This window comes from Bos grunniens, chromosome X (genome assembly GCF_055505025.1).
Source record: "Bos grunniens cultivar Pamir isolate PY7600 chromosome X, Bosgru_T2T1.0, whole genome shotgun sequence".
NCBI classification, from domain to species: domain Eukaryota; kingdom Metazoa; phylum Chordata; class Mammalia; order Artiodactyla; family Bovidae; genus Bos; species Bos grunniens.
In genome coordinates, this window is record NC_141194.1 from 75,041,510 (window position 1) to 75,063,557 (window position 22,048).

General features: G+C 34.6%; 1 protein-coding gene across 2 annotated transcripts in view; it reads right to left on the reverse strand.

The window, feature by feature from the left end:
- Positions 1 to 22,048, reverse strand: part of HDX (highly divergent homeobox) — a 211,569-nt gene that overhangs the window by 64,102 nt on the left and 125,419 nt on the right. For both annotated transcript variants that reach the window (XM_086386237.1, XM_086386238.1), the window contains exon 6: positions 6,263 to 6,470. In XM_086386237.1, the coding sequence (XP_086242363.1) occupies positions 6,263 to 6,470 (208 nt within the window). The remainder of the gene's footprint in view (positions 1 to 6,262; positions 6,471 to 22,048) is intronic.

Sequence of the window (22,048 nt, forward strand, 5' to 3'; positions counted from 1 at the left end):
CCACAATGAGGTACCATTTCATGCCAGTCAGAATGGCTGCAGTCCAAAAGTCTACAAGCCATAAATGCTGGAGAGGGTGTGGAGAAAAGGGAACCCTCTTACACTGTTGGTGCGAATGCAAACTATTACAACCACTATGGAGAACAGGGTGGAGATTCCTTAAAAAACTGGAAATAGAACTGCCTTATGACCCAGCAATCCCACTGTTGGGCATACACACCGAGGAAACCAGAATTGAAAGAGACACGTGTACCACAATGTTCATCGCAGCACTGTTTATAATAGCCAGGATATGGAAGCAACCTAGATGTCCATCAGCAGACGAATGGATAAGAAAGCAATGGTACATATACACAATGGAGTATTACTCAGCCATTAAAAAGAATACACTGAAATCAGTTCTAATGATGTGGATGAAACTGGAGCCTATTATACAGTGTGAAGTAAGCCAGAAAGAAAAACACCAATACAGTATACTAACACATATATATGGAATTTAGAAAGATGGTAATGATAACCCTGTATGTGAGACAGCAAAAGAGACACAGATGTATAGAACAGACTTTTGGACTCTGTGGGACAGGGAGAAGGTGGGATGATTTGGGAGAATGGCACTGAAACATGTATAATATCATATAAGAAACGAATCGCCAGTCCAGGTTTGATTCAGGATTCAGGATGCTCGGGGCTGGTGCACTGGGATGACCCAGAGGGATGGTATGAGGAAGGAAGTGGGAGGGGTGTTCATGATGGGGAACATGTGCACACCCGTGGTGTATTCATGTGGATGTATGGCAAAACCAATACAATATTGTAAAGTAAAAAGAAATTTAAAAAAAAGAAAAAAAAAAAAAGAAAAAAAATAAGGTCTATTCTGTCTTATATGAGAATTGCTACTCGAGCTTTCTTTGCTCCCCATTTGCATAGAATATATTTTTCCATCCTCTCACTTTCTGTCTATATGTGTCTTTAGGTCTAAAGTGGATTTCCTTGTAGACAGCACATATATGTTTCTTGTTTTTGTATACTAGCCAGTCTGTGTCTTTCAGCTGGAGCATTTAAACCATTTACATTTAAAGTAAATCTTGATATATATGTTCCTATTGCCATTTTCTTAATTGTCTGGGATTGATTTTGTAGATCTTTTTTCTTCTCTTCTATTTCTTGACTACATAAGTCCCTTTAACATTTGTTGTAAAGCTGGTTTGGTGGTACTGAATTCTCCTAACTTTTTCTTGTCAGAAAAGCTTTTTTATTTCTCCATCAGTATTGAATTAGACACTTGCTGGTACAATAATCTTGGTTGGAGATGTTCCCTTTTCAGTATTTTAAATATTTCCTGCCATTCCCTTCTGGCCTGTGGAGTTTCTGTTGAAAGATCAGCTCTTAAATGTATGGGATTTCCCTTGTATGTTACTTGTGGCTTTTCCCTTACTGCTCTTAATATTCTTTGTTTGTGTTTAGTCTTTATTAGTTTGATTAATATGTGCCTTGGCATGTTTCTCCTTGGGTTTATCCTGTATGGGACTCTTTGTGCCTCTTGGACTTGATTGGCTATTTCCTTTTCCATGTTGGGGAAATTTTCAACTATAACCTTTTCAAAAATTTTCTCATACTCTTTCTTTTTTCTTCTTCTTCTGAGACCCCTATAATTCAAATGTTTGTTTGTTTGCTATTGTCCCAGAGTTCTCTGAGACTATCCTGAGTTCTTTTCATTCTTTTACTTTATTCTGCTCTTCAGTAGTTATTTCCACAATTTTATCTTCCACCTCATTGATTTGTTCTTCTGTTTCAGATATTCTGCTATTGATTCCTTTTAGAGTATTTTTAGTTTTGATAATTGTATTGTTTGTTTCTGCATGTTTATTGTTTAATTCTTCTAGGTTTTTGTGAATTGATTCTTGCATTTTCTTCATTTTGTTTTAAAAGTTTTTGATCATCTTTACTATCATTATTCTGAATTCTTTTTCAGGTAATTTTCCTATTTCCTCTTCATTTATTATTAGATCTTCCCTGGTGGCTCAGATGGTAAAGTGTCTGCCTACAATATGGGAGATCCATGTTAGATCCCTGGGTTGGGAAGATCTCCTGGAGAAAGAAGTGGCAACCCACTCCACTATTCTTGCCTGGAGAATCCCAGGGACGGAGGAGTCTGGTAGGCTACAGTCCATGGGGTCCGAAAAGAGTTGGACACGACTGATTGACTTCACTTTCACTTTCTTTCTTCATTTATTTGGACTTCTGTGTTTCTAGCTTGTTTCTTCATTTGTGTAGTATTTCTCTGAATTTTCTTTCTTTCTTTCTTTCTTTTTAACTTATTGTGTTTGAGGTCTCCTTTTCCCAGGCTGCAAGGTTGAATTCTTTCTTCCTTTTGGTTTCTGCCCTCCTAAGGTTGGCCCAGTGGTCTGTGTACGCTTCTTATAGGGTAAGATTTTTGCTGAGTTTTTGTTTGTTTGTTTGTTTTTCCTCTGATGGGCAAGGCCGAGTGAGGTGGTAATTTTGTCTGCTGATTATTGGGTTTATATTTTTGTTTTGTTTGTTGTTTAGATGAGGTGTCCAGCACAGAGTACTACTGGTGGTTGGATGATGCTTGGTCTTTTATTCAAGTGGTTTCCTTTGTGTGGATTCTCACTATTTGATACTCCCTATGGTTAGTTCTCTTGTAGTTTAGGGTCTTGGAGTCAGTGCTTCCACTCCAAAGGCTCAGGGCTTGATCTCTTTATTAAATGATATTCTTTTCACCTGTTATATCTTACTCTTCATTGTTAATTTCTCTTTCTTCAGTATCCTGTTTCCTGAAGGAACAGATAGCAGGATATAGTCCAACAATGGTCAGAAACACTGTCTTCAATAAGGTAGGACTGGGTGCTGACAGAAGGAGACTTTAGAAAATCTGTGTCTGAGCTGGGTCTCAGGATATCTGCTTCTCAGTTCTCATAGTCTCATCCTTTCTTCAATCTTCATATTTCTTTGGTATAAATTGTATGTTAAAATTCACCTCTGCAATACTCCAATGATTGCTGTCAGACCATCAGGCTGTGAGGAAGTGTAACACCTGCTCAATTTGGAGACATGAGTCTTGGAGACATGGCCATTTAAGAAGCACTGTACTACTTAGAAGAGAAATTCTTTTTCTGGAACTCTTTTGCTAGTCACTTGATTATTCAACTTTGGAATTTCCTTCAAACGGTAGGATAGAGATAGGGCACCTATCCAGCACACAGGTAAATGCATCAGTCTGCACACATAACATCTGCTTCCTTTTGACATTTATATCCTCCAAGTGGCAGGTGGCCTAAACAAGATGACTGTTGAGCCGTTTTCCTATCTATCATCTTTGATTTTCAAAGCTACACAGACTCACTGGAAACATGCTGGACAACTCAACAAATATTGTAGGGGCATTTGGGTAATCATTTGGAAAATAAAAGTAGGTATTTTCTTCACACATCTTAAAGCAAAACAATTTCTAGGTGGGATAAATATCAAGTAAAAATAAATCCATAAGGAAACAAGAAGGATATATGGGGTATGTTTACATAATTGTAGTACAGGAAGGATTTTTTTAATCATGACGCCAAAGTCACAAACCATATAGGAAAAAAGCTGGTATATCTGACAACAGAAAAATTACAAGCAAAAGTTGTGACTGTTGAAACTCCATAAACAAACTTAGAAGGTAAAAATAAATTAGAAAATATAGTGTTACTATACTGTTCAATAGAGTTTTAAAAAATCCAATGCAAAATTCTCTCTATCATAGATGCAAAAAGAAAACCCACTATATATTATATAATTCCACTTATATGATATGCCCAGAAAAGACAAATTTATATAGTCAGAAATCAGATCAGTTTTTACCTAGGTTTTGAGGTGGGAGTGGATATTGACTGAAAATGGTCTCAAGAATTTTTTGAACTGATGAAAACATTATATAATTGGATTTTAGTTTTTTGAAGTGGTAAAAATATTCCACAATTGGATTTTAGTGATTATTCTAAAATTCAATTTTAGAAATGGCAATGATTGTACAACTGCATATAATTTACTAAAAATCATGGAGAAGGAAATGGCAACCCACTCCAGAATTCTTGCCTGGAGAATCCCATGGAGAGAGGAGCCTGGTGGGCTACAGTCCATGGGGTCACAAAGAGTTGGACATGACTGAGAGACTAAATCAAACCATTGAATTCTACTTTAGAAATGGATGAATTTTATTCTATGTAAATTAAACCTTAATAAAAGTGTTCATAAAGGTGTCAGAAGAGGACTGTTTCTGTATTTGAAATCAAACGAACAATTCTTCTTATGGACAAATGATATAATTACATATTATTATTTGAATTCTTATTTAGGGAAACACTAAGAAGCATTAACCAACCAGTCCATTCTAAAGGAGATCAGCCCTGGGTGTTCATTGGAAGGACTGATACTAAATCTGAAACTCAAATACTTTGGCCACTTCATGCGAAGAGTTGACTCATTGGAAAAGACCCTGATGCTGGGAGGGATTGGGGGCAGGAGGAGAAGGGGACGACAGAGGATGAGATGGCTGGATGGGATCACCGACTCGATGGACATAAGTTTGAGTAAACTCCAGGAGTTGGTGATGGACAGGGAGGCCTGGCGTGCTGTGATTCATGGGGTTGTAAAGAGTCAGACACGACTGAGTGACTGAATTGAACTGAACTGAAGAAGTATTATAAAGATGATCTAGCCTAACTCCCTTATTTTGTGGATAAGAAAACTAAGGCCTGATGATTTAAATAGTTTGCCTGAAGTCACATAATCAGCTAGTAGAAGATTTAAGACTAGCACCCAGGTTGCCCAGCTACTAGCCTGTTGTTTATCACATTATGCCATACTGTTTTTCGTTACAATGTTTTAACTTAAACTGACTAAAATTCCAAAAATTAAAATAATCGTGTACTATAATCTATGGATTTTTGTAATAGCAAATATTTTCTAAGCATGGGAGATCATTATTGTGGTAGATCAGTTTTACTTTTTGTGATGATGATGTGGGAGACTGCTTAGGTGGAAGCATTAAAAATCAAAAATATGAATGTTGATGACAAAAGGGTTAGAGCCATTATGAAAAACAGTATGAAAGTTCCTTAAAAAAAATTAATAATGATTTTCTTATTTAATTTAAATCCAACAATCCCTCTTCTGGGTATATATCCAAAAGAAATGAAATTAGTACCTCAAAGAGGTATCTGCATTTACATGTTCATTGCAGTATTAGTCACGGTAGCCAAGGTATGGAAGCAAGCAAGTGTCCATAGACCGATGAATGGATAAAGAAACTGTGGTATGTACATACAATGGAATATTATCCAGTCTTTTAAAAATCCTGCCATTTGCAAGTGCTTGGATGAACCTAAAGGGCATTATACTAACTGAAATAAGCCAAATACAGGAAGAAAAATACTGCATGATCTCACTTATATGTGGAATAAAAAAAAATCAAATATATAGAAGCAGAGTAGAATGGTAGGTACCAGCATGAGGACATGGGGAAAATGGGGAAATTTTGGTCAAAGGGTGGAAACTTTCAATTACATAGGATAAGTCTAGGTAACTAATATAGAGCATGATGACAAAAATTAACAATATAGTTGACCTTTGAACAACATGAGGGTTAGCGTCATGGAAGCCCTATCACAGTTAAAAATCCAAGTATAACTTTTGACTTTTCCAAAACTAAGCTACTAATAGCCTACTGTTGACTTACCAATAGCATAAACAATTGGCTAACACATATTTTGTATGGTTTATATATATTACATATATTTTATGTATTCATGACATACCTTTTTCTTTTTTAATATTTCTAGGCCACATGGTTTTGCTGCAGGTTTTTCCAAATTGTTGCAAATCTCCAAAATTTTTTCCAAAGTATTATTGAAAGTGAACCAGTGCAGTTCAAACCCATGTTGTTTAAGCATCAACTGTATGGCCTATATTGTATGCTGGAAATTTGCTTTGGGAGTAGATTTCAGGTGCTCTCATTGTGAAGAGATGGATATGTTAATTAGCTTGACCATAGTAATCATTTCATTATGTATATTTATATCTAAACTTGTACACTTTAAATATATATGAATATTATTTTAAAATATAATGAAAATAAATAAAATATGTCTATTTAACCAAATGTTTTGATGACTTTAGATTTGAAGCACAATAAACTGAAAAGCAAGTAAAAATGCATCAAATACACAAAAGATATCATTAGGAGGTGCAGCATATAAAATACCTTGAGAGCTTCCTTCAGACAAACAGATGGATACTTCATCATTTCTGTCATTATCCTCTCCTACTTCAGGACCAGCTTCCTCTCCTGGTGTGAGTGCAGACAAAGAACCATATTCGGGCTGCTCAGAAAAATCAGCAGGGCCTCCTCTTGGAGGTGGAACTTCAATCCCCATTAAACGATATTTCCTTCTTCGATTCCCAATCCATGTCTTTATAAGAGAAATACAAGAGGAAGTTTTGTAAAAATAGACACCTTAGTAGTTTTACCATTAAAATAATGAATGGATGCTGCATAAAATATGATTGTAAAGAATAAACAGGTACTGAGAAAAATGCAGTTTTATTCCTACTCAATAAACTGAAATATAAATGTTTCTATTTAATTTTTTTTATTATCTTAATAATCAGACTTTCAAGCAACATGTAGCCCATTGCAGAATACTTTTTTGCTTTTGTTTTCTTTCTGGAGAAAATAACCCACCAAATATTTCAAAATAAACATGAATTGATTCTTTCCCAAAAGTGACCAGGCATGCAGCTCTAAATATATTTCATATCCTAATTCCAATCTTGATCTTCCTAGGTGAAAATGTGCTTTCTAGTAACTTTTTTTGGCTCCACGATGATTACCTGGGTATTTTAAGTATTATAACTTTCCATTTTATTAGATTTAGAACCAATTTCTAAAACTTGTTATATTAAAATAGGTTTGGAGTTATAGGAAGTTACAAAAATTGGTCTTCATTCAATTTTCTTCAATTTACATTTTACATAATTATAATACCATAACAGAAAATGGAAATTGATATTGTACAATATGTATTGACAATTTTATTTTCCTTTATCATACCATTCTTCTCCCCCTTTCTGCTATCTTCAACTCCTGACAACCATCAATGTATTTTCCACATCTATAATTGTGTCATCTTGAGAATGCTATATAAATAAAGTAATACAGCATGTGACTGCAAAAAAATTCAAAAAATTGGTTTTTGTCATTCAACATAATTTCATGGAGATTTATTCAATTTACATGTAATTATAGTCCATTCCCTTTTATTGCTAAGAAGTCTTCCATGATACAGCTTCTTTCCTGTTCTTTGCAGTGTTTGTTTAACCCTTCACTTGTTGGAGGACACTTGATTCCATTTTTTAGCTATTATATACAGCCATAAAGCTCCTATGAACAGTTTTGTACAGGTTTTTGTGCTGATGTAAGTTTTCATTTCTCTAGTATAAATGCCAAATAATGAAATTTCTGGGTCAATTGGTAATTATATGTTTAATTTTTAAAAGGAACTGCCAAATTGTTTCCATAAAAGTTGTACCATTTTACATTCTTACCAGCAATGATTGAGAGATTCAGTTTCTTGGTGTTCTTGCTAGGACTTGGCATTGTAAGTATTTTTTCTTTTTTTTAGCTGTTCTCATTTGTGCATATAGTAATGATCAAGTTCTTAATTTGGTTTTCCCAATGGCTAGTAGTATTGATAATGTTTTCACATACTTTTTGCCATCCACCTATCAGTGAACTTCATGTCTTTTGCCCATTTTGTGATAAAGTTGGTCTTTTAGTACTGAGTTTTGAGAGTACTTTATATATTCTAGATATGATTTTTTGTCAGACATGTGATTTTGCAAAATTTTCTTCCATTTTGTAGCAGATATGAGTTCTTTGCCAAATATGGGGCTTGCAAATATTTTCTCCTTGTCTGTAGCTTGTATTTTCATCATCTTGGTCTTTTGTAGCACAAAAGTTTTTTTTTTTTTTTAATTTTGATAAAGTTGAAGCTATTGCTTTTATTCTTTTCTGAATTGTGCTTTTAGTACCATTCCTAATAATTCTTCACCAAGCTGTATTAATATTTAATTTTTTTATAGTTTTATTTTTCACATTTAAATTCCTGGTCCATTATGAATTCATTCTTGTTTAAGGTGTTAGGCCTAAGTCTAAGGTACTTTACATTTTCCAATAGAAATGCAGTTGCTCCAGAATATTTCTTGAAAAGACTTCCTCCACTGAACTGCTTTTGCATCATCTTTGTCAAACTTAGCTAAGCTGGCCATGGTTGTGCAGGAATATTTCTGGATTCTCTATTCTGTTCCAATGATCTATATATCTATCACCCTGCTAATATAGTCTTGATTAGTGTATTTATATAATAAGTCTTGAAATTAGGTAAATGAATTTCTTCCACTTATTATTTTTTTCCAGAACTGTTTTGGCTATACTAGCATATTTCCTTTCCATATGAATTTTAGAGATATCTTGCCTACATCAACAAAAAAATCTTGCTGAAATTTTATAGGGATTATGTTAGAACTGAATAACAATTTGAGAAGACTTGACATTTTTACTATGCTGGGTCTTCCAGTATGTGCACACAGAATATCTCTCCATTTACTTAGAATTACTTTTATTCTTTTCATCAGTGTTTTGTAGTTTTCAGCATTTAAGTCTTATACATGTTTTGTTGGAGTTACATGTATTTGATGTTTTGAGTGATTGCAAAGAATGCATCTTAAATTTCAGTTTGATTGTGTTTGTTTTTAACTATACAGGCATGCAATTGATTTTTATATGATGATCTTGAATCCAGAGACTTTGGTGAATTCAGTTATTAGTTGTAGGAGTGTTTTATTTCTTTAGGACTTTCTAAACAGACAATCTTGTATCTTTTATTTACTTTTCTTGATTTATTGTACTGGTTAGAACTTCCATTACTATCATAAAGGTGGCCAGAGTGAACATCTTGTTTCTGATGTCAAGGGAAAGCTTCTATTTTTCACCATTAAAATATGATGTTAACAGTAGGTTTTGAGTGTTTGTAGAGTTATTTTGGGGAGAGATTTTTTAATGATGAATTCAATTTTCTTAATAGTAATAGGGCAACCTAAATGTCCATCAATAGATGAATGGATAAAAAAATGTGGTGTATATATATATATATATATATACACACACACACAATGTAATATTACTCAGCAATAAAAAAGAATGAAATAATGCCTGGATCTGGAGATTACCATACTGAGTGAAGTAAATTAGACAAAGACAAATGTCATATGATATCACTTAAATGTGGAATCTAAAAAAAATTACACAGATTAACTTATTCACAAAATAGAAATAGACTCATGGACACAGAAAACAAACTTATCACCAAAGGGAATAGTGGGATGGGAGGGAGAGATAAATTTATGAGTTTAGGATTAACATGCACACACTACTATATATAAAATAAATAACCAAAAAGGACCTACTATATAGCACAGGGAATTATAGTAAGTATCTTGCAATAACGTATAATGGAAAAGAATCTGAAAAAAAATATGTGTGTGTGTGTATATATATAGGTGTGTGTGTTGTGTATATGGCCTCCCTGGTGGTGCAGATGGTAAAGAAGCTTCATGCCATGCGGGAGACCTAGGCTTGATCCCTGGTTTGGGACGATCCCCTGGAGAAGGGAGTGACGATCCATCCAGTATTTTTACCTGGTGAATCCCATGGACAGAGAAGCCTGGTGGGCTACAGTCCATGGTTGCAAAGAGTCGGACATGACTGAGCAACTAACATACACACACACACACAAACACATACATACATACATATATAAAACCATATCAGTTTTCTGTACATCTGAAACTAATACAACATGGTAAATAAACTATAATTCAATTAAAAATGGTTAACAATCAATAATTGAATAGGGCTTCCATGATGGCTCAGTGGTAAAGAACCTGCCTGCCAATGCAGGAGATGCAGGTTCGATCCCTGGATCAGGAAGCTCCCCTAGAGAAGGAAATGGTAACCCACTACAGTATTCTTGTCTGAGAAATCCCATGGAAAGAAGAGCCTGGTGTTTGCAAAGAGTCGGACATGACTTAGTGACTAAACAACTAAGAAAATTATGTAGAAAATTATGTCTACCTCAACATTTTTTGAAAGCAGCAGTTTAAAACCAATTTTATACTCAAGTTTCTCATGTAATTTTCAAAAAGCTCATAACCTTTACAGTTTTGTTATGATATCCTACGAAGAATAATTGTCATGCCAATCTACAAAGTAAAAGAATTCTTAAAACCTGTGTATTTTCTTTGAGTGTAGAAAGTCACTCAATAGCATTTCATAATTTCAGGTCTAAATTTGATTGTAGTACCCTTTCTTTGTGTAGCAAGTAGAATTTCTTCTATATCACAAGGTTCACATAAATACAAAATAACCTTAGATGTAAGGTTCTACATTATTTATCAAAAGTAAGTAAAAATTATGAATAAAGTTAACTTTTACTTGGTAAGATTTTGTAAAACAAAATGCAAGGCAAAACAGAACTATTCAGTCAATCCAAGAAGATTAATTATTTATATATTTGGGTGTGCATTTTCTCTTCATATTCTAGGGACTGTAGTACCTTTGATGTATTTAGCATTCCATGCTAAATGTGAAACCTGAAACACATGGATTGCTTTGTAGGCTACCAAATGAAAACTACCTGGTAGAAAAAAAAATCATGAATATTAATTTTGCTAGCTTTGGTAACTTCTCCCATGGAAAAAGCACTAGTTTAAAGAGAGTAGTTCTGTTTCAATTTTCCTTCACGTGGTCTCAATGAGAATAAGCTATTAGACTTCAGGAAAAGTAAAGAATTTCAACTTCTTACTAAAGCTCCATTAAACTGTCATGTATTTTCTCTATTTTCTATCTTTGAATACTGATGCTTATCAAATTTTAAATGTAGAAGCTTCTTTTTCACAATAATCTTAGCCATAGATGCTTGGAAAAATGATGATATGGGCAGAAGAAGACCAATACACTTTTCTTAGGATATTTTTTGTTTCCTTTACGTCATGAAGATTTGGGAAAAGAGAAAAAGAAAACAGAAACCAGTTTTGATTTGTTTTCAACTTTTTTTTCACCCATCTTGGGAGAAATGAGTAATTATGGAATGCATAGTGATAAAGGTAAAATAATATTTCATGTGAACACCAGGATTATATGAGAATTTATTACATACTAGGACTGAAATAGTTCCTCTCTGGATATTTCTTAAAACTGGAAGGCACTGAGAAAATAATTTGGTGTACAAATATAATGTTAATGGTTTTATTACACTTTCAATGAATCATAGAAGATAGAAGTAATCTTAAAAGACAACTAGTCTAACTTTCCATTTAATGTAAAAGTTCCTTCTTTAGCATTGTAGGTGAATGGCTAGTTAGTTTTTGCATGAAAATTTCAGGAATATGAAGCATATTACTTTGCAAGATTTTCCCAGTCCATTTTTTTTTTCCAAAATGTTCTTCCTTAGACTGTATCTCTTGTCTTATTAATCTAAGCCTTGGTTCCATTTTTTCACTCTGGAACCACCTTATCTGAAATAGTGTTTTCTGCATTTCAACTATCAATTATGTAAAGAAGATTTATTCCTTTGGGGGGAGGGGCATGCTGTGTGCCTTGCAGGATCTCAGTTCCCCAAGCAGAGATTGAACCTGGGCCATATCAATGAAATCACCAAATTCTAACCACTAGGCCATCGAGGAATTTGAGTATTTATTTCTTTGTTTCATAGGGTTTCGAAATATAGAGTTTTTCAACCATTTTATGTGACTCAAGGTTAAGTTATTTTATCATTCTAAGCCTCAAATTCCTTATCTGAAGAATCTATAAATTGATGTAACTGGTTTCCAAATCTATAGTCTCCTGGATAATATTTACCCCTCCACAGTTGCTCATAAGTTTATATAATAACTATATCTTTTCAATCAGAACTCCCCCTGTATTAACAGGACAAATATAATGACTATTAAAAATGAGAACTCTCAGGCCCTATAAGCTTCTAAGTACATTTTTATTAAAAATAGAAAAATAATATTCCAAACTGCTGTTAGTTTAAATGCATTTCATTATATACCTGTTTTCTGTGTACTATGCAGAGAGGGCATACCTTTCTGTTAAATATGCATTTTTCCAAGGAAACCCTCCATTTGACCCAACAATTCATCTCTGGGTACATATCAAAAAAATAAAATTAAATTAAAAACATTATACAAAAAACCTCGAATAGCCAAAGCTATCTTGAGAAAGAAGAATGGAACTGGAGGAATCAATCTGCCTGACTTCAGGCTCTACTACAAAGCCACAGTCATCAAGACAGTATGGTACTGGCACAAAGACAGAAATATAGATCAATGGAACAAAATAGAAAGCCCAGAGATAAATCCATGCACCTATGGACCCCTTAATTTTGACAGAGGAAGCAAGAATATACAATGGAGAAAAGACAATCTCTTTAACAAGTGGTTCTGGGAAAACTGGTCAACCACTTGTAAAAGAATGAAACTAGAACACTTTCTAGCACCATACACAAGAAAAAACTCAAAATGGATTAAAGATCTAAACGTAAGACCAGAAACTATAAAACTCCTAGAGGAGAACATAGGCAAAACACTCTCCGACATACATCACAGCAGGATCCTTTATGACCCACCTTCCAGAATATTGGAAATAAAAGCAAAAATAAACAAATGGGACCAAATTAAAATTAAAAGCATCTGCACAACAAAGGAAAATATAAGCAAGGTGAAAAGACAGCCTTCAGAATGGGAGAAAATAATAGCAAATGAGGCAACTGATAAACAACTAATCTCAAAAACATACAAGCAACTCCTGCAGCTCAATTCCAGAAAAAAAAATGACCCAATCAAAAAATGGGCCAAAGAACTAAATAGACATTTCTCCAAAGAAGACATACAGATGGCTAACAAACACATGAAAAGATGCTCAACATCACTCATTATCAGAGAAATGCAAATCAAAACCACAATGAGGTACCATTTCATGCCAGTCAGAATGGCTGCGATCCAAGAATCTACAAGTAGTAAACGCTGGAGAGGGTGTGGAGAAAAGGGAACCTTCTTTCACTGTTGGTGGGAATGCAAACTAGTACAGCCACTATGGAGAACAGGGTGGAGATTCCTTAAAAAACTGGAAATAGAACTGCCATATGACCCAGCAATACCACTGCTGGGCATACACACCGAGGAAACCAGAATTGAAAGAGACACGTGTACCCCAATGTTCATCGCAGCACTGTTTATAATAGCCAGGACATGGAAGCAACCTAGATGTCCATCAGCAGATGAATGGATAAGAAAGCAGTGGTACATATACACAATGGAGTATTACTCAGCCATTAAAAAGAATATATTTGAATCAGTTCTAATGATGTGGATGAAACTGAAGCCTATTATACAGAGTGAAGTAAGCCAGAAAGAAAAACACCAATACAGTATACTAAAGCATATATATGGAATTTAGAAAGATGGTAACAATAACCCTGTATGCTACTGCTAAGTCGCTTCAGTCGTGTCTGACTCTGTGCGACCCCATAGACAGCAGCCCACCAGGCTCCACCGTCCCTGAGACTCTTCAGGCCAGAACACTGGAGTGGGTTGCCATTTCCTTCTCCAATGCATGAAAGTGAAAAGTGAGAGTTAAGTCGTTCAGTCATGTCTGACTCTTCACGACCCCATGGACTGTAGCCCACCAGGCTCCTCCATCCATGGGATTTTCCAGGCAAGAGTACTGGAGTGGGGTACCATTGCCTTCTCCGATAACCCTGTATATGAGACAGCAAAAGAGACACTGATGTATAGAACAGTCTTTTGGACTCTGTGGGAGAGGGAGAGGGTGGGATGATTTGGGAGAATGGCACTGAAACATATATAATATCATATAGGAAACGAGTTGCCATTCCAGGTTTGATGCACGACACTGGATGCTTGGGGCTGGTGTACTGGGACTACCCAGAGGGATGGTACAGGGAAGGAGGAGGGAGAAGGGTTCAGGATGAGGAACATGTGTATACCTGTGGCGGATTCATGTTGATATATGGCAAAACCAATACAATATTGTAAAGTTAAAAAATAAAATAAAAAATAAGATACATGCACTCCAATGTTCATAGCAGCATTATTTACAATTGCCAAGATATGGAAGCAACCTGTGTCCATCAGCAGATGAATGGATAAAAAAGTTGTGTCATGTGTACACAAACACACACACAGTAGACTACTACTCAGCCATATAAAAAGAACAAAAATCTTTTCATTTGTAGCAACATGGATTTGTAGGGCTTTATGTTAAGTGAAGTAAGTCAGACCAAGAACGACAAATATGCATGATATCACTTACGTGGAACCTAAGAATACAACAAATTAGTGAATATAACATAAAAGAAGCAGTCTCACATATATAAAGAACAAACTAGTGAGTACCAGTGGAGGGGAGGGTAAGGGCAATATAGAGATGGGGCAGTGGGAAGTACAAATTATTGGGTGTAAAATAGACTATAAGGATGTATTGTACATAGGGAATATAGCCAATGTTTTGTAATAACTGTCAATGAAGTATAACCCTTAAAATTGTATTAAAAATTCATTCTTTCATTCCACAAATATTATTGAACATCAGGGGTGTATAAGCACTGTGTTAGAGCTAGAGATACAGTAGTAAACAAGTAGGCCTCATATATGCCCTTTGTTGGACTTAGATGTACAATTTGGTAGATGTATAGACAATAAATAAATAGACAAGAAAAATACAAATCACAAAATTTGACCAAGTATTATGGAGGGAAAGAATCAACTAGAATATTTTGCCACAGAGTGTAGTAAAGTGAAATCCTTTCCAAAGTCATATGTCATAAGAATTATTAGGGGAAAGGAAACATTCAGATCCTAGGACCCTTCCCTGCAATCATGATCTGGGATGGGATGATCAGCATTTTTAAGAAGTATGCAAAGTAATTCTTATGGTAAAACATACACTGGTGAAATGGTAATGTTGGATTGGTAATAAGGAAACCTGGCATCTAATAAACCAATTGGCTGTGTGTCCGTCAACAAGCCATACCCCTATCTAACCACACTTTTCTTATATAAAATAAGAGCATGAAATTGAATCTCAAGATGCCCACCAGCTTTAATTCAATGTCCATGGTATGTGGTATACTATATATGGTATATAATCAACCATGGGCAATTTGTTTTATATATACATTAGTGGCAGAGGGTCATATATTTAATGAAAAAAAAAAAGGTAAAAACAGTATAAGTGAAAAGTAGTCTTCTATTTAAAGATGTCAAATCTAGTCATGGTCTTTGGAAAATAAATATAATCAAAAATTTAAAAACATACATCTATTTTCCATGAAATTTACTTCTTTCAAAATGCATTTAAAACATTGAAACGTACTGTTAATGCAAATATTTGACACACAAGAGTTAGTTTTGACATGTGTCCATATAACCCTAACATAGACAGAAAGGCAAGGCACTAAACTAAATTTCAGAGAGATAGGGCAGGGAACTAAATTTATGAAAGACATATGGTGCTTTACACTTATTATCCACATATATTATTACTATCTCAAAACAACCCTTAATTATATTATGTCCATTTACTGTGAACTGAAGCACAGAGACATTAAAAATTTGATCATGTTAATTTGCAAATTCCTAAGGGGAGCTGTGTTTTTCCCATGGCATCTAGAAGAGTTTGAGAATATAATAAGTGGTTTACCTTTGGTGAGTGAGTAAGTCAATAAATAATCGACACTAACTTGGGAAACATTCCAAATTAAAGAAATATATGCACATAGTAACATTCAATGAAGTTAAAAGGAAAATACGCCAAGTTTGCTTCCAAGAATTTTTAGAATTATAAGCTATTACAAGAAAACATGAATCCAAAATTTCCACATTATTCCACAAGTAATGGTTGACTAGACATCCTGAGGCAAAGTTTATTTTTTTGATAAATAATTAGAAGGTCTATTAGACTTAAAAACATCTACATAGTTTCTCCCAATATCTCAGGAATATATTTATCTGGCAAACATATTCTTGTCTGCAGTTTATCTACCTAATAATAAAAAAAGAGATCTCTTAAAACACATCATCTTTTCAAATTTTTTTTCTTACATTAGCATGCTGCATTTTTAAAAATCCCTAAAGATAAAAGGATAGTAAGCAGTTCACTGTCTTTCTTATAATAGAAGTTTTTATTAATTAATTTATTTTTTAATTGAAGGATAATTGCTTTACAGAACTTTGTAATTTTCTGTCAAACATCAACATGAATCAGTCATAGGTGTACGTATGTCCCCTCCCTCTTGATATAAGTTTTAACTAGCCACAGACAAGAAGAAAATTGTAATACTTCTTCCTTTTTCTGTATGTTAGGGTTTTCTATAGGGATAAAGGTTTCTGCACAGTCAATGGCTTTGGCCATTTTTAACATCAATTATGCCTAAAACTATTTTATATCAAATAAAATCCTAGCTAGGAATCCTGTGGTTATCCTTCATTTCAGGAGAGTATGTTTTCAGTAATATTCTGTCTCTGTGTCTCCTCTCCTGGAGTATGGGGTCTCAAGGAACTAGTCTGACAATCCAAGGAGTCTGAAAGGTGCTGTCATGGTTTATGGAGTTTATTAGTATCAGTGACAGATTGAATAAGAACAAAATATAAAAAAAAACTCAGTGGAAAATTTGGAAGATAAATTTGAAGATATCTTATTGAAAGTGTAACAAAAGAATGAACAGATTGAAAATGGAAATCTCAGGGTAACTGTTGTCTTCCAGGTGCAGAGTAATCAATTCAAGTTGGAGCATATCAGAAGATTCTAGGAAAATTTTCTTTAAGATGATAAAATTGTTGCACTACCAAATGTGTATGAATATACTGAAAGGAGACATGTACGAGTGGGGAAGGGTATCAGGATAAATTAGTAGTCAGTACCTAGAAAATTAAGCAAGCAAATATACAAAAACCAAAAAATAAGTAAATATTAGATTTCAAAGAAACAAAATAATACTATTCAGAAAAGGACAAAAAAGATATTATACTACATAAGATAAATGGTAAAGCATTTACATAGTCATAACAATGTTAACACTGAATATCAAACTAACCAAAATTATGAAATAATTATACTGTGAGAGTAAGAAGAGAAGAAATATGGATTTAGGTGAAAAGGATCAATGACAAGATCTTGAAAGAGTTAGAATACCTTGCATTTCATAGTAAAATATCAATCAGCAATGCCTAACACTGAAAAAATCAAGAAGCAGTGATATAAACAGAAGAAACTGCTAGGTGTTCTCCAATATACTTATCCCTCATCCAATATAATAGAAAGTTTAGCTGGGCACATGGATCTCCATAATATAACTACATTTGCTGTTTTCCTTGCAGTTAGATATGACTGAGCGACTTCACTTTCACTTTTCACTTTCATGCATTGGAGAAGGAAATAGCTACCCACTCCAGTGTTCTTGCCTGGAGAATCCCAGGGACGGTGGAGCTTGGGGGGCTGCCGTCTGTGGTTTCGCACACAGTCAGACAGGACTGAAGCAACTTAGCAGCAGCAGCAGCAGCAGATATGACCATGTGACTCATCTTTAGCCAATGGGATTTAAGTGAACATGTCTTGTAGCAGTTTCTGGGAATCCCTTTTAAAAGATAGCTGGTACACACTTTTGTCCCTTCTTTCTCCTCCTCTCTGTCATGCTACCTGGACCATAAATGTCATGATTTTGGACCCTGAGGACAAGAGCTACATCATAGGGATGGCAGAATGGAAGATGAAAGGCATGAGAATCTCTGAGGACTTCACAGGGCAGAACTGCCATGCCAGCTCTAGATTTGTACATGGACTTGAAATATATTGTTTAAAATATTATTTTAATAATAGTTTTAAAATAAATGTCCATTTATTTTGAGTCTTTTTGCTATTCACAGCAAAACCTAATTCTAATTAATATAGAATTATTCACAGATAGAGGTAAATACCAAAGGAATCATCTAAAGGGTGGAAATAATTGATTCTGGCTACCACAAAATTGTAGGAGGGGAGAAGTAAAGCATGTTGGTTTTGTAGCAAGTTCTACAGAACTTAACTCCTTGAGCTATGTGTGTATATAATTTTGATTAAAAACAACAATGACAACAAAAACACATTCTCTGTATTTCCATAATTGTGGCATTCGCTTAGGCACCACATACCATGGTCCCATTCCAATTCCTCTTCAGGTATCTATATTCTTTTGTTATCTCTTTTGCTAGACTTCAGGCTCCTTAGAAATAGGATGTGTCTGTGTTGGAGAAGACTCTTGAGAGTCCCTTGGACTGCAAGGAGATCCAACCAGTCCATCCTAAACGAAATCAATCCTGAATATTCATTGGAAGGACTGATGTTGAAGCTGAAACTCCAATACTTTGGCCACCTGATGAGAAGAGCTGACTCATTTGAGAAGACCCTGATGCTGGGAGAGATTGGGGGCAGGAGGAGAAGGGGACGACTGAGGATGAGATGGTTGGATGGCATCACTGACTCAATGGATGTGAGTCTGGGTGAACTCCGGGAGTTGGTGATGGACAGGGAGGCCTGGCGTGCTGCGATTCATGGGGTCGCAAAGAGTCGGATGTGACTGAGCGACTGAACTGAACTGAACTGAACTGAACTGTATTTCTATTTCCCAGTTCATATGTATAACACATAGCATTCTCCGTCTATGAAATCTCAAAGAGTCGGACACAACTTAATGATTAAACAGCAGCAGCATGCTCAGTAAATACAGGATTTAATTTGACTTCTCATTTTCCTCAAAAAAATTCTGTTCCTTTACCAGTAAAAAATAAATAAATAAATAAAAAGCAAAGGTCTGGGCATGACAGTATTTATTTTGAGAATATTATTTAGTTTTAGAAATATGCTCTGATTTTCCCCTATATTTCTCCCTCTTTATTCATGTATATATGTATGAGGAAATATTTTCTCCTCTGGAAGAGTTCTGTATTTTGTTTTTTCTTCTTTAATAGTAGTTACCTCTTGATTTTCTGGAATGATCCTTCAGTGTGAGCTGAAGACTACGTTTACTTGCTCACAAGAGCCATCTGTTAGCATCTCTTCTGAAATTTGCATTAAATGAGCCATGGAATCAGCCATGGCAGGAATCTTTATATCATAGAAATCAACAAATGATACAAATCAGAGTTCTTTTCCTTAAAAAATTGTTGTTAAATACTTACCAGCACAGTACTGTCATTACCTAAATCTTACACAAATATTAATATCTTTCAAATGGAATGTAAGCTACAGTTTCCATGACTGATCACTATAATTTTCAATCTATCATTCATTATATAGTACGTGAAATGCACAGTAGTGTCCCGCTCTCTGAGTGAGTGTCTGAAACCAGGGATAGTATTTAACTCTATATATACTATGTTTTTTCTATACACACACCTGTGATAAAGTTTAATTTATAAATTAGGTGCAGTAGGAGAAAATCTGAATCGCCAGCATCATTACCCTTAAGCTTTGGAGCAATTATTAAGTAAAATAAGGGTTACTTGAACACAAGCACCATGATACCATGACAGTTAATCTGATAACCAAGAGGATTACTAAGTGATTAATGTGTGGGTAGAATATACAGCATGAATACACCAGAGAAAGGAAAGATTCACATCCTAGGTGGGATGGAGCAGGACAGCACAAGCTCTATCATCCGGCTCCAAACAGAACACAATGTAAAACTTATGAATTGACATAAGAATTAGTAGTTTATTTAACTTGAACAGATGTAATATTGAAACTGATAAACTACTTTTGCTTCAAATTTAAATTGTTTTTTCTTGAAACAGATTAATCAATGTTGTCAATGTAGATTAAACACTAAAAGAAATACCTTTTAATTTTTTTACTTGATGCACTTATTGGAAACATTTTAAGTATGTCTGGAACAACTTAGTTATGTAAATCTACAGTCAAACAGTAACCATAGGGGGATTGGTTCCAGGACCATCAGGGATATGAAAATCCATGGATAGTCAAGTCCCATAGTTGGCCTTCCACAGCCAGAGATTCTGCATCTCCATGTAAAAGTTTTTGAGTGGACATAGTTTACATTTCTTCTGAGTATTACCTAAGAGTGGAATTTCTGTCATATATCTCTGTGTAAACAGTTTTGAGGACCATTTTCCAAAGTGGCTAAGACATTTTACATTTTCACCAGAGGTGTATAATGGCTCAAATTTCTCCACATGCTGGTATACACATGTTATTATTTGTTTTTATTATTATTATTATAGCCATCATAGTGGGTGTTAAGAGGTATCTATCTCATTGTGGTTTTGATTTCCATAATGACAACTGATGTTGAGCATGTTTTTATGTATTTATTGGTCATTTGTAAATCTTTGGATAGATGTCTGTTATAATCCATTGCCCATTTTAATTGCATTATTTGCCTTTTTATTATTGAGATGTAAGAGTTCTTTACATATTTTGGATATGATTCTTTATCAGATATATGATCTACACATATTTCCTCCCATTCTGTGGGTTTTTTCACTTTATTGGTAGCATTGTTTAAAGCACCTCATACAATTTGTAATTAATTTTTTTTTTTATATATAGCTTTTATTATGTTGAGGTATGTTCCTTCTATTCCTGCTTTCTGGAGAGTTTTTATCATAAATGGATGTTGAATTTTGTCAAAGGCTATCTCTGCATCTATTGAGATAATCATATGGTTTTTATTTTTCATTTTGTTAATGTGGTGTATTACATTGATTGATTTGCGGATATTGAAGAATCCTTGCATCCTTGGGATAAAGCCCACTTGGTCATGGTGTATGATCTTTTTAATGTGTTGTTGGATTCTGATTGCTAGAATTTTGTTAAGGATTTTTGCATCTATGTTCATCAGTGATATTGGCCTGTAGTTTTCTTTTTATGTGGGATCTTTGTCAGGTTTTGGTATTAGGGTGATGGTGCCCTCATAGAATGAGTTTGGAAGTTTACCTTCCTCTGCAATTTTTTGGACGAGTTTGAGCAGGATAGGTGTTAGCTGTTCTCTAAATTTTTTGGTAGAATTCAGCTGTGAAGCCGTCTGGACCTGGGCTTTTGTTTGCTGGAAGATTCTTGATTACAGTTTCAATTTCCGTGCTTGTGATGGGTCTGTTAAGATTTTCTATTTCTTCCTGGTCCAGTTTTGGGAAGTTGTACTTTTCTAAGAATTTGTCCATTTCTTCCAAGTTGTCCATTTTATTGGCATATAATTGTTGATAGTAGTCTCTTATGATCCTTTGTATTTCTGTGTTGTCTGTTGTGATCTCTCCATTTTCATTTCTAATTTTATTGATTTGATTTTTCTCCCTTTGTTTCTTGATGAGTCTGGCTAATGGTTTGTCAATTTTATTTATCCTGTCAAAGAACCAGATTTTGGTTTTGTTGATTTTTGCTATGGTCTCTTGTTTCTTTTGCATTTATTTCTGCTCTAATTTTTAAGATTTCTTTCCTTCTACTAACCCTGGGATTCTTCATTTCTTCCTTTTCTAGTTGCTTTAGGTGTAGAGTTAGGTTATTTATTTGACTTTTTTCTTGTTTCTTGAGGTGTGCCTGTATTGCTATGAACTTTCCCCTTAGGACTGCTTTTACCGTGTCCCACAGGTTTTGGGTTGTTGTGTTTTCATTTTCATTCGTTTCTATGCAAATTTTGATTTCTTTTTTGATTTCTTCTGTGATTTGTTGGTTATTCAGCAACGTGTTGTTCAGCCTCCATATGTTGGAATTTTTAATAGTTTTTCTCCTGTAATTGAGATCTAATCTTACTGCATTGTGGTCAGAAAAGATGCTTGGAATGATTTCTATTTTTTTGAATTTACCAAGACTAGCTTTATGGCCCAGGATGTGATCTATTCTGGAGAAGGTTCC